The following is a 16,865-nucleotide window of genomic DNA, read 5'->3' as shown; positions in this document are numbered from 1 at the left end:
CTTCAAACAGCTAGTATTGTCTCAAGCAGTAGAAGCAATGCCACGTATATCCCTTAAAGTTTCCTTGGGCTCACTACAAAGCTTCCTTCTTTTTTCTTGAGGGACAGCCACACTGCTGATCCTCGGAAAAATAAGTTTATATCCAGAATTGAAAAGTGGTGAATGGTAATGGCCAAGAAGGATCATAGCATCTAAAGCATTGAAAATTGGTTAGTTATTTCCTTGTAATCAAATTCCATCAACTAACATGTTCTAGAACTCCAGCGTAGGTGAGGCAGTATATACTTAACCATGTGCTAAACTTGTCATGCCTAGGCTTGTGTTAGGTAGCATATTTTAAAAACACACTTTTAAACTCTAATCTAGACAATGCCTTGTTTGCGCATGAGTGGCATTTAAAAAAACCCTAGCACAACAGAGACAGATAACGGTGGAACACTAAACATGTTAATGTCGGATAAAAATGAAATAGTACTGAGGGAAAGTAAAAGTAAGTTAAAAGACTGTGTGTGTGCAAGGAATAAATATTTTCTGTCACAGACTTTAGACCTTCAACACAAAACAGGAACTGACCAAATGAAAGTAATTCTTTGTTGAGCAAAACAGGGATATCATGGTCCTGTATCTGGCAGGGAAGTAAGAGAGCACCATGCTTTGCAGATCAGGTTACTGACGCTTCATAAGGGAGCGTGCACATCAGCAGCTGGCACAAAAGGCGGGGGGGGGGGGGGGGAGCTATACCTTCAGATCAGCAAACCTAGGACCCAGGGGACCGCACAGTCCCAATCAGCTGTGTCATACCCTCTCAAACTCAAGGGAGCCCTAAATCCATATCTTGTGTCACCTTCTTCCCAGGGCAAGCTATTTACCCTTACTTACTTATTTTCTAAACAATCTTCCCTCCCGTTATAAATGAAGGATGGACTAACAAAACAGCATACAGTGGCCTACCCATGGAAATCTGGGGGAAAGCCATTATATGCTTAACTGAGAAAGGTTTAAATCTTTTATTACTGATTTGCTTGAATAATACATCAAGCTTACTCTAATGTACTGGTTTACCCAAGAACTCTGTTGTTGGGAATTGTTTAATGTAAAAACCATATGAAAATAAGTTATAAAAAAGCCAAGAGAATCTCAGTAATTTTAATCTATCTTGACCTTTTTGGAAGGGGAGAATTTGATATTTCACAGATTCTAAACCACTATCAGTACCAAAGCAGAAGAGTTTAACATTCAAGAGACAAGAAAATTTGGGCTAACATCATCTGAAGTGATGCATGCTACAACAGTGTAATTCAACTGTACATTGCAAAGCACCAAAAGGGTCAGAAAGAATTTTTCAGTACCTTGCCACACCCTCATTTATAGAGTATTCCACAAGTGGCCAGAATCAGTTTTCAACTTCCTTTGAAGAATCAGGGATAGGCTATTGCTAGCAATAAGATACTAAACTTGAAGGACTATTGTCCAATATGATATTGTACAGTTTTCTTTTGTTCCAAAGACCCATGCAAAGTATTAGTTATAAAATACTTTCAAATATTAATTTATTTTGGGAACATAGTGCATCATCTTTCAGCCAGAGGTCTTTCCAGTGGCTTAGTATCCATCAACAACTACTTCATCTACCAGGGAGAAGCAGTCACCCCAGGCTGAAACATGGCAGTGGTTTAACAATTTCTTGTTTATACAATTTATACAATTTCTTTTAAGAATATATGTATACATAAAGGACTGTGTGTGTATGCAGATGCATAGTATATTCTATGCATAAAATCTACCTTCCTATTTCCCCATGTTTATTCCACCCCCACCCTCCTCCGCCCCGTTCCTCAGATGTTCTTGTCAACTGCTGGAAATGGCCCACTTTGATTATCACTACAAAAGGTCCGTCCCCCCGTCCCCCCCTCGCTGCTCTCCTGCTGGCAATAGCTCACCTTACCCGATCACTCTCGTTACAGTGTGTATGGTAACACCCATTGTTTCATGTTTTCTGTGTATATAAATCTCCCCACTGTATTTTCCACCGAATGTATCCGATGAAGTGAGCTGTAGCTCACGAAAGCTTATGCTCAAATAAATGTGTTAGTCTCTAAGGTGCCACAAGTCCTCCTTTTCTTTTTCCTTCCACATGAGTATTTCAAGATAGGGAGTTCAATGTATACCCTTAGAAATGCCATTTTTTCCTTAAACCTTTAAAAAAAAAAAAAAGACTGAGTGTTTTATTCCCAGATATGGCGACAGGAGTGGAAACTGTATTTGGCAGCAGACTTCTGCCCGGGTAGAAAAATCTTACATATCTCACCATATTATTAATTACTTGGATTCAGCGCTGAGGGAGAGCACTGACTAACTATTTTCAAATAATCTCTCACGCAACAAACAATATGCATTAATCACAGCTAAAATGCTGCAACTTGCTGGAGGAATAGCAGTGCTAGAGCTGAATTTAAACACACAATCTACATCTTTCTAAATCAGCTAGAATCTATTCTAGTCTGTAAAAACTGCAATCTTAACCACACAATATGTATATTTTTCCCTTGATTGCGCCTACTTGTTTTTTCAAGGGCATTCCCATTAGGAACAAACACTTCTCTATCCTCTCTCTCTCTCCTTATAGCACAGTGAAAATAATCATATCAAGGGAAACTTATTACTGTTTCCAAATTGTGTCTGGCTCTCAGCAGGCACACTCTCCAGGCAACAGTTTTGCTGCTACATTATGACTAATCTTTTTTTCAGATGACACTTTGTACTGTAGGTAGAGAGAAAAAGGAGAGATATTTGTGATTTGGGATGAGATAAACCCTCCTGAGCCAAGTGAAACAGCAATATCTTCTCTCTCTCTCTCTCCGCACCCTCTTGCAAAAAGCAAATTTTAATTTTCATCTTTGAGAGCAATTTCATAGTGTACTGTAAGCACACACACAAGTATGGGCACAAATTCACTTTGTAAAAGAAGGTGAAGCTTGCAGTTTCCTCTGATTTTGGATCTGTCAGTTACTTCATGTGAGGAGAAAGTGTCTGAGTGTGGAAAAAACAGTTATCTAATTTCTGGCTAGCTGGACAAACCACACACTGTCCAATGCTGCCACCTGCTGTCTAAATATTAAAGAAATGAAGCTCTGGTTGCAAAAACTGGCATTCAAAAGTATTTGCTAGACTGTCTGCTCCTGGATGACCACTTTGGAAAGAATAACGCTTGGGTTCCATTTGGATCTATATTTTAGGGTTTTCCCTTATCCTCACCAAAACTTTTTTTAATTGTTACTACTACATGAAACATGAAGTCATTCCCACCAGAAAGGAGCCCTAACAACATGAAGGGCAGAGACCGTATGTTTTAAAATTAATTCAAACTAAGGCCTCTGATCCTGTCTTGAGATTCACAAGCACAAATCCTTTTGCCCAGGAGGAATCCCACAAATGCAAGGATTCAAGGGTTTAGATTAGCAGATCCTGTCGTAATTTAATACAGTGATCACCAACTTGTCGATAGCCATCTCCAGTGGCGCAGTGTGGCTGCCGGCTAAGGCAGACTCCCTGTCTACCCCAGCCCCACACCGCTTCTGCAAACATACAGCGCAGCCCCCGGGCCCCAGGGGCGGGGGTCTCCCTCCACGCGCTGCTCCAGCCCGCAAGCACTGCCCCACAGCTCCCACTGGCTGGGAGAGCTGCACGGGCGGTGCTTGCAGAGAGGGGCAGTACACAGAGCCACGTGCCCCCCGTCCCTCCCCCAGGGGCCGCAGGGGCACGTTGGCCTCTTCCGAGAGCAGTGTGGGGCCAGGGTAGGCAGGGAGCCTGACTTAGCCTCGCTGCACCTACCGCCGACCGGGAGCCGCCGGAGGTAAGTGCTGCCCAGCAAAAGGCTGCACCCCAACCCTCATCCCGGAGCCCCCTCCTGGAGGCAGCACCCCATCCCCACTCCTGCACCTTGAACCCCCTCCTGCACCCCAAGCCCCACCCTAAGCCTCCTCACTGAGCCACCATCCCAACCCCCCTCCTGCACCCCAACACAGGCCTGAGCCCCCTCCCGAAGCCAGCACCCAATACCCCCTTCCGCACCCCAAACCCTTCCTGCACCCCAAGCCCCAGCCCTGACCCCCTCCCAGAGCCTGCACCCTCCAACCCCTCCTACACCCCAACACTCTGCCCCAGCCCGGAGCCCCCTCCTACAGCTTGCACCCCGCACCCCACACCCCCTTCTGCACCCCAACCCCCTGCCCCAGGCTCAGCCCAGAGCCCCTTCCCACACTGTGAACCCCTCGGCCCCAGCCCAGAGCCCACACACACACCCCCGAATCCCAATCCCCTGCCCCAGCCTGGTGAAAGTGAGTGAGGGTGGGAAGAGCAAGCGATGAGGGTGGGGGAGATGGAGTGAGAGACGGGGCTTTGAGGACGGGGCGGGGTAGATCCTGGGTTGCCCTTAGATTCAAAAAGTGATCATAGGTGTAAAAAGGTTGGAGACCACTGATTTAATAGCACAGGATTTAAGATCAGTATAGTTTCTAGTCATAAAAATAATTTTAGCTATTTAAAAGGCAATGTGTATACACACACAGATCTCACACAGAGAACTACATTAAAATCAGTAGGCTGAAAAATTAGCCTTTGATATCAAGCTAAGGGCCTCTTCTGGAAATAATACTTTTCTAAATAATCCTTCCCCAGTTATAGAGAACTAGGAAAGATGCACACGGCTTAGAACAAGCAAAGGATACATATTCCTTCCATCAGGTAGCACAACTTTCAAAGAGAACTGTCAGATGATGTGTTTTTGATGTTTCTAGGGTCAGAACAAAAGTCATGACTATGCACCAGAGCTAGATCATCTCAGGAAACTCCATTACTTTGTCCATAAGAGAGTGTTTGCTGCACTGCAGAACCATCAGGTCCTGCCCTTTAACCTGCAGATGTAACCACCACTGTTCTTAGAGGCTATGCTCTGGCCTCCCCAGTATCTCCCTATCTCCTGGATCCCTTAACCTTCCACTATGAGGAGTCTCACAGGGCATTTTTATTAATTATTTGCATGACAGTAGCGCCTAAGAACGCCAGCTGAGATTGGCAGTCCATTGTGCAAGACTATACAAACATCAAGTAAGATCTTATACACACTGTAGGTTTGAGGCACGGGGTAGTGGGGGGAGAGGGGATGCATGACATTGACATTGGCTCTCCTGTAACTCCACCCTGTTCTAACTCCCCTCCTCGCCGAACCCTTTCTGTGAGGTTGTGGCAAAGTGATTGATCCCACAGAGCCACAAGCTGTTGGCCCCGTCCCTGTCCCCCCACAGCCCCTGGAGAGATGCACTGTATCTGCCCCCTTTCTCTTCATGTATGTGACAAGCCAGCCCATAAGGCTTTCAAGATAAAAACCATAGAGTTACTGAAACTTCTAGGTCTTAGAACTGTGGGCTTGAAAGGAAATAAGAACATGATTAGCCTGAGAAGCGCTAATAAACATTCCCTCGACATGTAAGTGTTTAGATCTCTGGCTAATGCTTATACTGCTTTTGCAGGGCACTTTTCCTCGTCAATAGGATCGTTATAAATAAAAAAGTATTCCTCCAAAAATCCTTTGGGGCAACCAAGGTTAACATTTTAGAACAAAAAATTAGAACTCTCGAGGAAAAATATCCTGAACAGAAGAAGAAAGTAGGAACTATAGTTGGAAGACCAACTTTTAAAAATTACTTACGCAGCTAGTTTCACAGTAGGGACTCCACAAAGATTGTTGAGAACTACAAGCTTTGAAGAGCAAAATCCTCTTCGAAGCTTGGCTCCAAGCAACTTTTGCTTGTAAGTTTTTACTCTTTTGTGCTGCAACTTGCAAGAGAAAGTTACTAATAAGCCTGCAGCACTTCTGATAAAAAACAAAGGTCCCAGCTTTAGCTCCAGCTTCAAAAAGAAAAATAAAGAAATGCTTTGTGCCAGGGCTTTTACTCATCTGTGGGGATGGCAGGTGGAGGAGGAGCTTCATAAAGACAGGTACAAACTTTGTAAGCAACTGAAACTCTACAAAATTAGAGAAAGTCCCTTGCAATTCTGAGCGCCTATCCCTCATAACTAGCAAGAGCTCTGGGCTTCCTCTCCTCCAGTCTGGCTTCCACCAAAAATGTGCTGAGCACAGTCACTAAGGACCTCCACCTAGCCAAGTCAAAAGGGGCCTTTCTGAATTGTTCCCTTTGATCTGCCTGCTCCTTTCAGCACAGCAGAACACTTTGCTTCTGCATTCACACTTCCCTAGGCTGCTAAAAGTGTGATCTCCTGCCTTGATGATCTCTCCTTCAGTAGTTCCCCATCCCCTCATCTCAACATATTATCTCTCTGGCTTGCTCCCTTTGTTGTCCTCTTCCCTTTCATGGAAACTTGATCTGCTCCAACAGTTCCAATTATAACCTCTACATCCTCTAGCTGTGTGGTCTCGCCATCAAATATCTTCTTTTGGAGGCCCTACCAGCATGTCTGACACAACGTCTCCAAAACGGAACTTGTAATCTCTCCCCACCACTTCCTTCATCTGTTATGATCACTTCAGGCTCACAACTTTCCCTTCTCCCATCACCATATCCATTCTCTTGGTAAATCCAGTCATGTCTTCCTCTTTATCAACACCAACATTCATTCTTTCCTCGCTATTCTCAGTGCTAAAACCTTTGTCTATGCTTTTTGTCATACCTCATTGTCATTATTTATTAGTTGTACTGCAATAGCACACAAGAGTCCCAGTCACAGACCAGGATCCCATGATGCTAGGAACTGTATGAACACAAAGAAATGAGGATCTTTGCTCCAAAGAGCTTACCATCTACAAAGGCTTTTCTCCAATTTGCCTACTTCTCATCTCTGCCATTTTCAGTCTGTCATAAAAGCAACACTTAAAGTCACCTTGAACTCTGACAGACTCCATCCCATCCCTGAATTCCTTCTATGGCTTCAAGTATCTTACTGAAGACAATTCCTTATTGTCACCTTCAATGCTTTAAATAAATAATCTTGACCCCCTCCCATCTCTATTCTCACTTTCTCCTATCCCCTGCTCACTTCCTACATTCTGCCCAGTCTTCTCTCCATTATTCTGTCACCCTCACAGTTTTAAGTCTTCATTCACCCTGCACTTTATACTTCAAACAGTCTCCCATTACTTTTATAAGTGCCCCATTCTCCTCCTTCAAACCTCTCCTTTCAGGAATCATTACTACCTTGCCCTTTTTATTAACTATCTTCCCACATTCTCCTTCCATTGAGCTACTGTTACTAGTCTAGCTCTGTTTTTGGTTATCTCAGATTGTAAGGTCTTTGGACAGGTCTCTTATACTTGTAAAGCACTGTCTGAATGCATGGCGCTATAGCAGGTATACACTTAATTCAACAATGAAGAGAAAGTCTCAGGTAAGTTGGACCCAGACACAATACAGAACTTTAGCAAAACACCAACACCTCAAATTAAATCTGAGAGAAAACAAGAAGGCAGTAGAGCATGGAGATCTCTGATGTACCATGTTTAACGGAGAAATAAGCAGGCAGCAGTGTTCAGTACTAACAGAAGGTTCCAGACGATCTTCCAGATAAATTCCAAGTAGGGGGGGCGCAATAATCAAGTTGGGAAACTTAATTTGAATACAAAATTTATCAGTGTCTTCTGTGGCCAGTCCTGGTGGTGACTATAATTTTCAAAGACCAGACAAACCCTTCCCTCCTCTCCATAATGCATACAATAAACTATATTCCAAAAATGAGTAGGCAGGTAACACCGTGGGAGCGCAACTGGCTAGTAGTTGTGCACACCATATTATTTTTGCTAGCACAGCTCCTCCTGTCTCCACCCTCACCCCAGCCCGCTTGTTTCCCTGATCTATTTTTGTCTCGTCTTTTAGAATTATAAGCTGAGAGGGTCAGAGACGCATTTGCTATATCAGTACCACACCTAGCACAATGGAGCCCCAATCTGGTTGGCCACTAGGCACTACTGCAACATAAAAGTTAAATCATACAATAATTAATTTCAACAGGAGAGCACTGCTATTGCATTCCCAAGACAGAAACAAAATGGCAAATTAAACAATACCACACGTCATGCACCATGACTGATGACTATCCACTACAGCTCTCCTCATTATAAATAAGAAACTGTACAACCAATGCTAAGTATGACTCTCAAGATCCAGCAGGTACCAGGGAACAGAGACATCAGGGACATGCATGCAGATGCCAACTTGGCCCAGCCTATAAGAAAATCAGCTTGCCCACAAATAGCATATATTGTATGTGACCAATCTATGCTAACTACTTGTGTTAAACAATCTGTTCCACCTTGCATTTTTCTGTGAAGCTGGGATTACCTTTCCCAGACCTGAAGAAGAGGTGTGTGGCTCAAAAGCTTATCTCTCTCACCAACATAGGTTGGTCCAATAAACGATATTACCTCACCCATCTTGTCTAATATACTGCGACCGACGCAGATACAAGTGCACTGCATGGTCATGTCTTTGTCATTCCTTAGCCAAGATACACACAGGTAGTTCTTAATCTTGCCTCATTTTCAATCCAGCCTTCTAATAATTTTGTGGCTCTTCTCTTCACTCCTTCTAATTTCTCAATAACTTCCTCGGAATCTGGAGCCCAGACTGCACAAAGTAGTTTAGGGGTGGTCTCCCCAGTGCTGACTAGAGAGGCATTATCTCCTAACTTCATGATGGGATGCCTCCACAGACAGCCAAAAAATTGCACTTGCCTATTTGCAACCACATCACATTGCAGACTCACATCTTATTGCTGACTAATGCTATCCCTACATCTCTTTCAGCATTATTGCTTCCGAGGTATCCCTTTTCAATTGAGTAGTCTTCATGCATTCTGGCCAGGAATTCCCTCCCTGGTTTGGTCTTTCATAAAGTGTTGGGGGAAGGGAAGGTTCATAACACATCCTTCCTCCAAGAGCCCTACAAGCCCTAGAATTTGTTTATAAGTATTACCAAAGGGTTTTCTTTTAAATGAAATAAAAAGATTTGTAATTAACACCACTACCGTTTCTCTTACATCCCTGTCCCGTCTTTCACCTCTGATTTCTACTTAGATTATAAACTATTCAGGAATCTCACCTGTTTGTGAAGTGCTTAACACATTTTTGGCTGCATATGAAAATAAGACTAGCGGATGCAGTTTGGATTATTTAAATCTTTCCAAATTTAGTCCAATTGTTATTTTCTGTTTTTACTCTCTAGGTTTTTAAAGATGGATCTCGGTTTCTCAGGAGGGCTGGGACTAGGGTGACCAGATGTCCCGATTTTATAGGGACAGTCCTGATATTTGGGGCTTTGTCTTATATAGGCACTTATTACCCCCCACCCCCATCCCGATTTTTTGCACTTGCTATCTGATCACCCTATCTGGGACACATGACTTATGAGGAGAGGCTGGGGTAACTGGGCTTATTTAGTCTGCAGAAGAGAAGAGTGAGGGGGGATTTGATAGCAGCTTTCAACTATCTGAAAGGGGGTTCCAAAGAGGATGGAGCTAGGCTGTTCTCAGTGATAGCAGATGACAGAACAAGGAGTAATGGTCTCAAGTTGCAGTGGGGGAGGTCTAGGTTGGATATTAGGAAAAACTATTTCACTAGGAGTGTGGTGAAACACTGGAATGGGTTACATAGGGAGGTGGTAGAATCTCAATCCTTAGAGGTTTTTAAGGCCCAGTTTGACAAAGCCCTGGCTAGGATGATTTAGTTGGGGTTGGTCCTGCTTTGAGCAGGGGGTTGGACTAGATGACCTCCTGAGGTCTCTTCCAACCCTAATCTTCTATGATTCTATGATCTGTATTATATGGTGGAAAAGACATGAATAACCACTACCTTCTTCTGCATACACACAACTGTGTGTGCTTGGTAGGCAACCATGAAAGAATGTTTTACACATACTTTTGCTGAGTTTACTCCAATGTAAAACTAAAATGTTTGAAGACAGCATTTTCTTTACACCAACATTAATACAGGACTCACACTTAGTAATGAAATGTGGATGATACTAGCCTGTATAAAAAAAGCAGAAGAACAGAGAACAGTCTCAGAAAGAACAGCTTCAGCTCAAGACTACTACACTCTCAGTCTAAGTCAGTCACTAGGGGAATTTAGGCTCCAGCCAATGATTGAGATATTTGGTTCAAAGGATCCAAGGAAAGATGGAAATTAAAGTGTGACATGTATGCATTTATTAGGAGATCCTAAAATGTCTCTACCATTTTTGGCTTCCATGATACAGCAGAGACTATAAAGAATGTTCTTTGAAGTTACAGAAAGAGTAATTACTAATACTCCACCTTGACTGATCTTCTTAAAGACTATATGCAGAGGGAAGGAAGGGAAAGTGCAGGAGCCTCTAAAAGGTGCATTTAATAGAGAGAGAAGAGATCCATTAAAGTGGTGCTTTTTGTGGATACCTGCAGCAAAATACCTTGAATTTTCCTCCTGTCATGGAAACAAACTTACACAGTCTGTTGACTATTTCTGTCTATAAATTATTGCACAAAATGCCTATTACAAGAACCTTTTATGCAATAATGAAATACCCTGTTCTACTAGTCTGGATATTTTCTTTCAGGGAAGAAAGAACAGTATATTTCTTTCAGGGAAGGAAGTCTGGTTTTAGCCAACATACCAGGAGTGTTTTCCCTGAACAAGTATCTTATTTCTGATGCACTCTGGCTTCTTAGTTAGACATATGTAAAGATACACAAAGATTCTGATCCCACAAGAATTCTACATTCCTCTGGAGTTCTTAAAACGTCCAGAGTACACTTTGACAGCCAGATTTTCCATTCCATTTATATTTAGTTTTAATTCCCCCTTCTGAAGGCAGATGTGTCGTGACACCTAGTACACCCAAGTCATCACCATCATCTTGGAGCAGTCTTCAGCTTAAACCATTAGTCTACCCAGGGAGTGGCAAGCATATTTGACCTGAGACTGCCAAATGTTGGTGTCCAAATAGCTATGCGGGTAGACTGCTAATAATAAGAACACAAGCATACACTTTGGCCCACATCCGGGTAGAATTCTTGTATCCTCTGTAAAAGCTGGATTTCCTGCTGAAGATTGGCTGTACCAGGATCTTTATCTTCCAGAGGTTTTTTTTGTGTGTGACAAACGCTTTTCCCCATTAGAGCAGGCCAAAAAGTTTATTCAATTACTTGCTGCAGTAGCAACTCAGGGTGCTGGAGGAGAAGATAAGGCAGAAGTTCTAGGACTTCCCCTGTCTTCTCCACCTGAGCAAACTTCTGTGGTCCTCTCTGATGAGCCACAAAAGGTCCTCAAGGAGGTTGTCAGGGAAGGAGGACTGGGTTGTTCAGGCCACTCCTCATGCACAGGGTAGTGGACCTGGTCTGTTTGCTATGCCTGCTCTCCTCTTGGACTACAGTGAAGGACCAAGGCCATTATCTGCATGGACAATGTCCTCTGCTGCATAATCATAGCATGAGAAGAAATCTGTAAATCCTATATCAACAGAGAAAGTAAAAAGGCCATAAACTGCTCTAAAAATTGTTATTCATATACGCTTGCCAATCTTCATTCCAAAAGATGAAGAAATACAACGTATTTATCAGGAATTTTATATACTGAAAAATATTTCAATTAGTAGTAGGCAGATCACAGATAGAAGAATTGATCATTTTGAGATTTATACGTGCAAGCAAAAGCATGTTCCAAAAGACAGTAAAAAACAATTTGTGTCACTGTAGTAGCCATAACCACAAGGCATGACCAAACCATCCTGTGTAATCAATATGGGTATTAAGTACAGAAACTTGTACTGTACTTCCAAAATCAAAATGCTTATTAAGAGAAAACAAGATTTCCTCAATTCGTTTTTTTAAAGAAAATTTTGCCATTAAAAATATTTTTAGATCCTCAAGGCACCCATTATATGTATATAGTTTTACAGTATAGAAAGCAACCCCAAAAAGCAATGTCTCTCAATGGACCTTTCCAACCGAAACAAAGTTACCCCAAACTGAACAGGAGCAAATCAGACTCCCCAACATACACAACTTCCCTGCATGTTTTGCAGCAGCAAAATTTACTGTGGCTGTCTGGATAGAAAATGAAAACTCTTTCCTCTCTACCTTAAAATGGGTTCTAATCCTAGCTCTGCCACAACCTTCTTCTGACATGTTGGGCAAATTACTTAATCTCCATGACTTAATCTTTGAAGAAACGATAGTAATACTTTCCCAATTTACCGGGGTAAGGATATAATTCATTAACATTTGTAAAGCTCTTTGAAATTCTGGGATGGAAGGAGCTATAGGACTGCAAATACATAGTTATTTTAACTCAAAACCAGTTTTTCAGTGAGCATCAGCAATGGATAAAAAAGCTATATGGAAATGGAAATCAGATGACAAACTGAAGATTATGGAATGGCATGATCACAGATTTTGTTAAAGCTTTTTTATGCAATATGTAAATTCAGACAAGTGAGAGTTGACAGTGTCTCTCCAGCTATATAAACTAGTGAAACTGACTAGTCAATTAGTTTCAGAGTAGCAGTCATGTTAGTCTGTATCCACAAAAAGAAAAGGAGGACTTGTGGCACCTTAGAGACTAACAAATTTGAGCATAAGCTTTCGTGAGCTACAGATCACTTCATCAGACGCATGCAGTGGAAAATACAGAAGGGAAATTTTATATACACCGAGAACATGAAATAATGGGTGTTACCATACAAACTGTAACGAGAGTGATCAGGTAAGGTGAGCTATTACCAGCAGGAGAGGAAAAAAAACCTGCTTCTCTCTTGCTGGTAATAGCTCACCTTACCTGATCACTCTCATTACAGTTGGTATGGTAACACCCATTATTTCATATTCTCGGTGTATATAAAATCTCCCTCCTGTATTTTCCACGGCATGCATCCGATGAAGTGAGCTATAGCTCACGAAAGCTTATGCTCAGATAAATTTGTTAGTCTCTAAGGTGCCACAAGTCCTCCTTTTCTTTTAGTCAATTAATGAATATTAAATTACATTAAAATTTTTTTTTTCCGTTTTAGTAATCCAACATATTTTAACAGACAGGAAAATTTGTCATTTATATATCATTTTTAACTTTACACTCTCTGATAGAATAAAAATACATTTCACATACAAATCAATGCTTGGCATTCTCCCTAAAGCAAAGCAGGTAGGCACTGATGACCACTGAAAAACTTTGCACTGCTTCTTTGAGCCAAAACAAAGCTCTTAGGTCTAACTTTAGGCTACTAACCTTAACACTAGCTCTTTTAGATAGTAATTTATTTTTCTCCTCATAGTTTAACTGACAAATGCAGATTTTTATAGAGCAATATTACAGCATTAACAAGTCTCTTAGAAACTTTGGTTAGTTTTTATGTACAGGATAAAACTATTATTTTGACAAAATCTAGAAAATAAAGTGATGAATCAGGTTGCTTTTACTACTCATCTTTGGTAAAAAGAAGTTGCATGAGAAAAAACATAAAAATGGTAGGTACAATTTAGTATCCATAATTTCATGTTTATGTATGCTTGTCCAGATCACAAAAAAGTGATAGCAAAAAATAAATCAATATGACCTGTATGACCAGGACATTATGGAGAAAAGATCTATTTTCAGGATGGTCCCAGGGAAATTATTAAAACTAGTTATAGAAATTAAAGATGTGTGAAGGTGCCTTTTTACAATGACAAGCCTAGAATTATTGCTGTAAAATATATTTGCAGAATATAAAGTCTTGTATATCCTCAAGCATTTCAGAAAGATATTCTGAAGTGGTCTCTCTCAAAACATTTAATAGTTTTTCTGTCATTTTTAAGACAATAGAACACAAGAACATAAGAACGGACATACTAGGTCAGATCAATTCTCCATCCAGCCCAGTATCATGTCTTCTGACATTGACCAATGCCAGCTGCTTCAGAGGGAATGAACAGAACTGGTAATCATCAAGTGATCCATCCCCTGTCATCCATTCCCAGCTTCTGTCAAGCAGAGGCTAGGGACACTTCAAAGCATCCCTGCCTATCCTAGCTAATAGCCATGGATGGATCTATCCTCCATAAACTTATTTCTTTTTTGAACCCTGCTATAGTCTTTGCCAGAGGATGTTGTGAAGGCCAAGAGTTCCACTGGTAGACTGAGCATTGTGTGAAGAAATACTACCTTTTGTTTTAAACTTGCTGCCTATTACTTTCATTTGGTGACCCCTAGTTCGCGTGTTATGAGGAGTAAATAACACTTCCTTATTTACTTTCTCCATACCAGTCATGATTTTATAGACCTCTTTCATAACCCCTCTCAGTCATCTCTTTTCCAAGCTGAAAAGTCTCAGTCTTATTAATCTCTCCTCATATGGAAGCTGTACCTTATCCCTAATCATTTTTGTTGCCATTTTCTGTACCTTTTCCAATTCAAATATATCTTTTTTGGGATGGGGTGACCAGATCTGCACAAGATATCCCACAAGATATGGGAATACCATGGATTTATATAGAGGCAATATGATATTTTCCGTCTTATTATCTATCCCTTTCCTAATGATTCCCAACATGCTGTTAGCTTTTTTGACTGCTGCTGCACATCGAGTGGATGTTTTCAGAGAACTATCCACAATAACTCCAAGATCTCTTTCTTGAACAGCTAATTTAGACCTTGTTGTTTTATATGTATAGTTTGGATTATGTTTTCCAATGTGCACTATTTTGAATTTATCAACACTGAATTTCATCTGTCATTTTGTTACCCAGTCATGGGAGATCCCTTTGTAACTCTTCGCAGTCTGCTTTGGATTTAATAACTATCTTGAGTAGTCCTGTATCATCTGCAAATTTTGCCATCTCACTATTTACCCCTTTTCCCAGATCATTTATGAATATGTTAAATAGTACTGGTCCCAGTATAGACCAAGGGAACCCACTATTTACCAGTCTCCATTCTGAAAACTGACCATTTATTCCTACCCTTGTTTCCTACCTTTTAACCTGTTACCAAACCGTGAGAGGCTCTTCCCTCTTACCCCATGACAGCTTACTTTGCTTAAGAGCCTTTGGTGAGGGACTGCAGAGTGGTTACTCACTCCTGCGCTGTGGGGCTTAAACACCAGCCCTGGGAGAGAGCCAGGGCTGAGGCCAAGAAAAGCTAGGCTGATTGGGGAAATGGCCGCAGCTGGGCCATGCCCCAATCAGGCCACAGCTGGGCCTATAAAGGGGCTGCTAGGCTGAAGCTTAGCCAAAGTCTCTCTCTGCGTTCAGAGAGGGAAGGGCCTGGCTGCAGGGACCTGAGGGAGTACCTAGATTGGAGCAGGGCTGAGGGGGAAAGGCCTTGGGAGCAGGGGAGCTCCGGACTGGAAACCCCCAGGCTCCGAGGCCTAGATTAGGACCTATTAAGTACTGTGGTTGCAAGGGGGCAGCCCATGGGTAGACAGAGGCAGCAGGTCCAAACCTCTTCGCCTGTGATAAGTAGTGATACACTGCAGTTTGCCCCAGGGAGCGGGGCTAAGCGATGACTGGCAGTAGCCAAGACTGAGGCGAGGTGGGGGTAGTGGGTGGGGGTTCCCCAGGGAGGGGAGACCCTCAGGGATTGTTGGGGTTTACTGCCAGGGGTCAGCACCCCAGTGGGAGGAGGCACCAGGTCCTGGGAGGGACTGGGGCTAGTGGTAAGGCAGATCACCAGACAGCAGAGGGTGCTCCAGAGGCTGAGGAGCTAATTCCCAAGGACAACCAGCAGGAGGCACCACCGGGTGAGTCCGGCTCTATTACAGGGACATTGTCAAAGGCTTTCTGAAAATTTAAGTACACTATATCCACTGGATCACCCGTGTCCACATGCTTATTGACCCCCTCAAATAATTCTAGTAGACTATATTAGGGTTTTCAGCTTCATCAACATACATAAAAAACTAAGGTGAAATAAATGCAAAAGCTTAATTCACTGTTAAGGGTCACAGAAAAAGAAAGTTACAAAGCGAGGACACGCAAAAACCACGGTTTCAATGGCAAGGTTACTCCAGTTGTGCTACACGTGCCATATGTTGTATGGTATATATTTTAGTATACAGAGATATTAAACTATACAGTTATAAATAATAGAACCTTCCACAAACGTGTAATACAGCAGAGCTAACGTTACAAGCCAAGAAATAAAAACCCAGTTTAAACTGCTTTAAACCCTCTAAATGCTTATAGCAGCTTAGCTTGCAAGCTCCTTCTTCCAGAGATATTCGGTTTACAGAGTCTGTAAATTAATTTAATCAACTAGATACAGACATGTTCTCATGTCGATCTTTAAGCAACCAGCTAACAACTTAGTGTTGTATTAACATACTCAGTCCCATATTTTTAAATGCTCCCATCTTTTCTTAAAAACCATTTTCCCCCACCAAGCTTCCCATTAAGAACACTTTACAACATGCCAAGCCTGACATTTTAAAGTTCGACCATTTGAGCTATACCGGAGACAAGAATGTAGGTGGACAGAACTATGCTTTTAAAACACATTTATAACTCCAAAACAGGTGAAAAGATTTTGCTTAAGCTTCCTAAAAAACATGAATATTTTTGAAGGTTGAATGTGTAGAAAACAATGGTGTTATAATCTATTTGAAAAGATTAATTATAGCAGTGTTATCTACCTGTAACTGGAGTTCATCGAGATGAAGTTCTGCGTATTCCCACTTTGTGATCAAGGCACTTGTGCCGCAACCCACTGGTTCCAACATGCACCACAGTCCACCCTTGAAGCAGAAATGTGCAGAGGCCACTTGAAGAAATGAAGGTTACTCATCTGTAATTAGAGGAATTTGAAATCAGCCTCTTCCCATTCACACTCTTGGGACACACTCATG

At 41.9% G+C, this 16,865-nt stretch overlaps 1 protein-coding gene across 8 annotated transcripts in view; it reads right to left on the bottom strand.

Annotated features, from left to right (window-relative positions):
- Window positions 1-16,865, bottom strand: part of KIAA1328 (KIAA1328 ortholog) — a 284,448-nt gene that overhangs the window by 195,179 nt on the left and 72,404 nt on the right. Inside the window, exon 3 of one of the 8 annotated variants that reach the window (XM_073343418.2) lies at window positions 16,653-16,804. The exons of the other annotated variants lie outside the window; for them this stretch is intronic. Within the exon in view, the coding sequence (XP_073199519.1) occupies window positions 16,653-16,739 (87 nt within the window). The 5' untranslated portion in view covers window positions 16,740-16,804. The remainder of the gene's footprint in view (window positions 1-16,652; window positions 16,805-16,865) is intronic. 8 annotated transcript variants of the gene reach the window in all.

This window comes from Lepidochelys kempii, chromosome 5 (assembly GCF_965140285.1).
Source record: "Lepidochelys kempii isolate rLepKem1 chromosome 5, rLepKem1.hap1, whole genome shotgun sequence".
Classification (NCBI taxonomy): domain Eukaryota; kingdom Metazoa; phylum Chordata; order Testudines; family Cheloniidae; genus Lepidochelys; species Lepidochelys kempii.
Note: the sequence above shows the minus strand (reverse complement) of the source record. Positions and strands in the feature narration are given on the sequence as shown.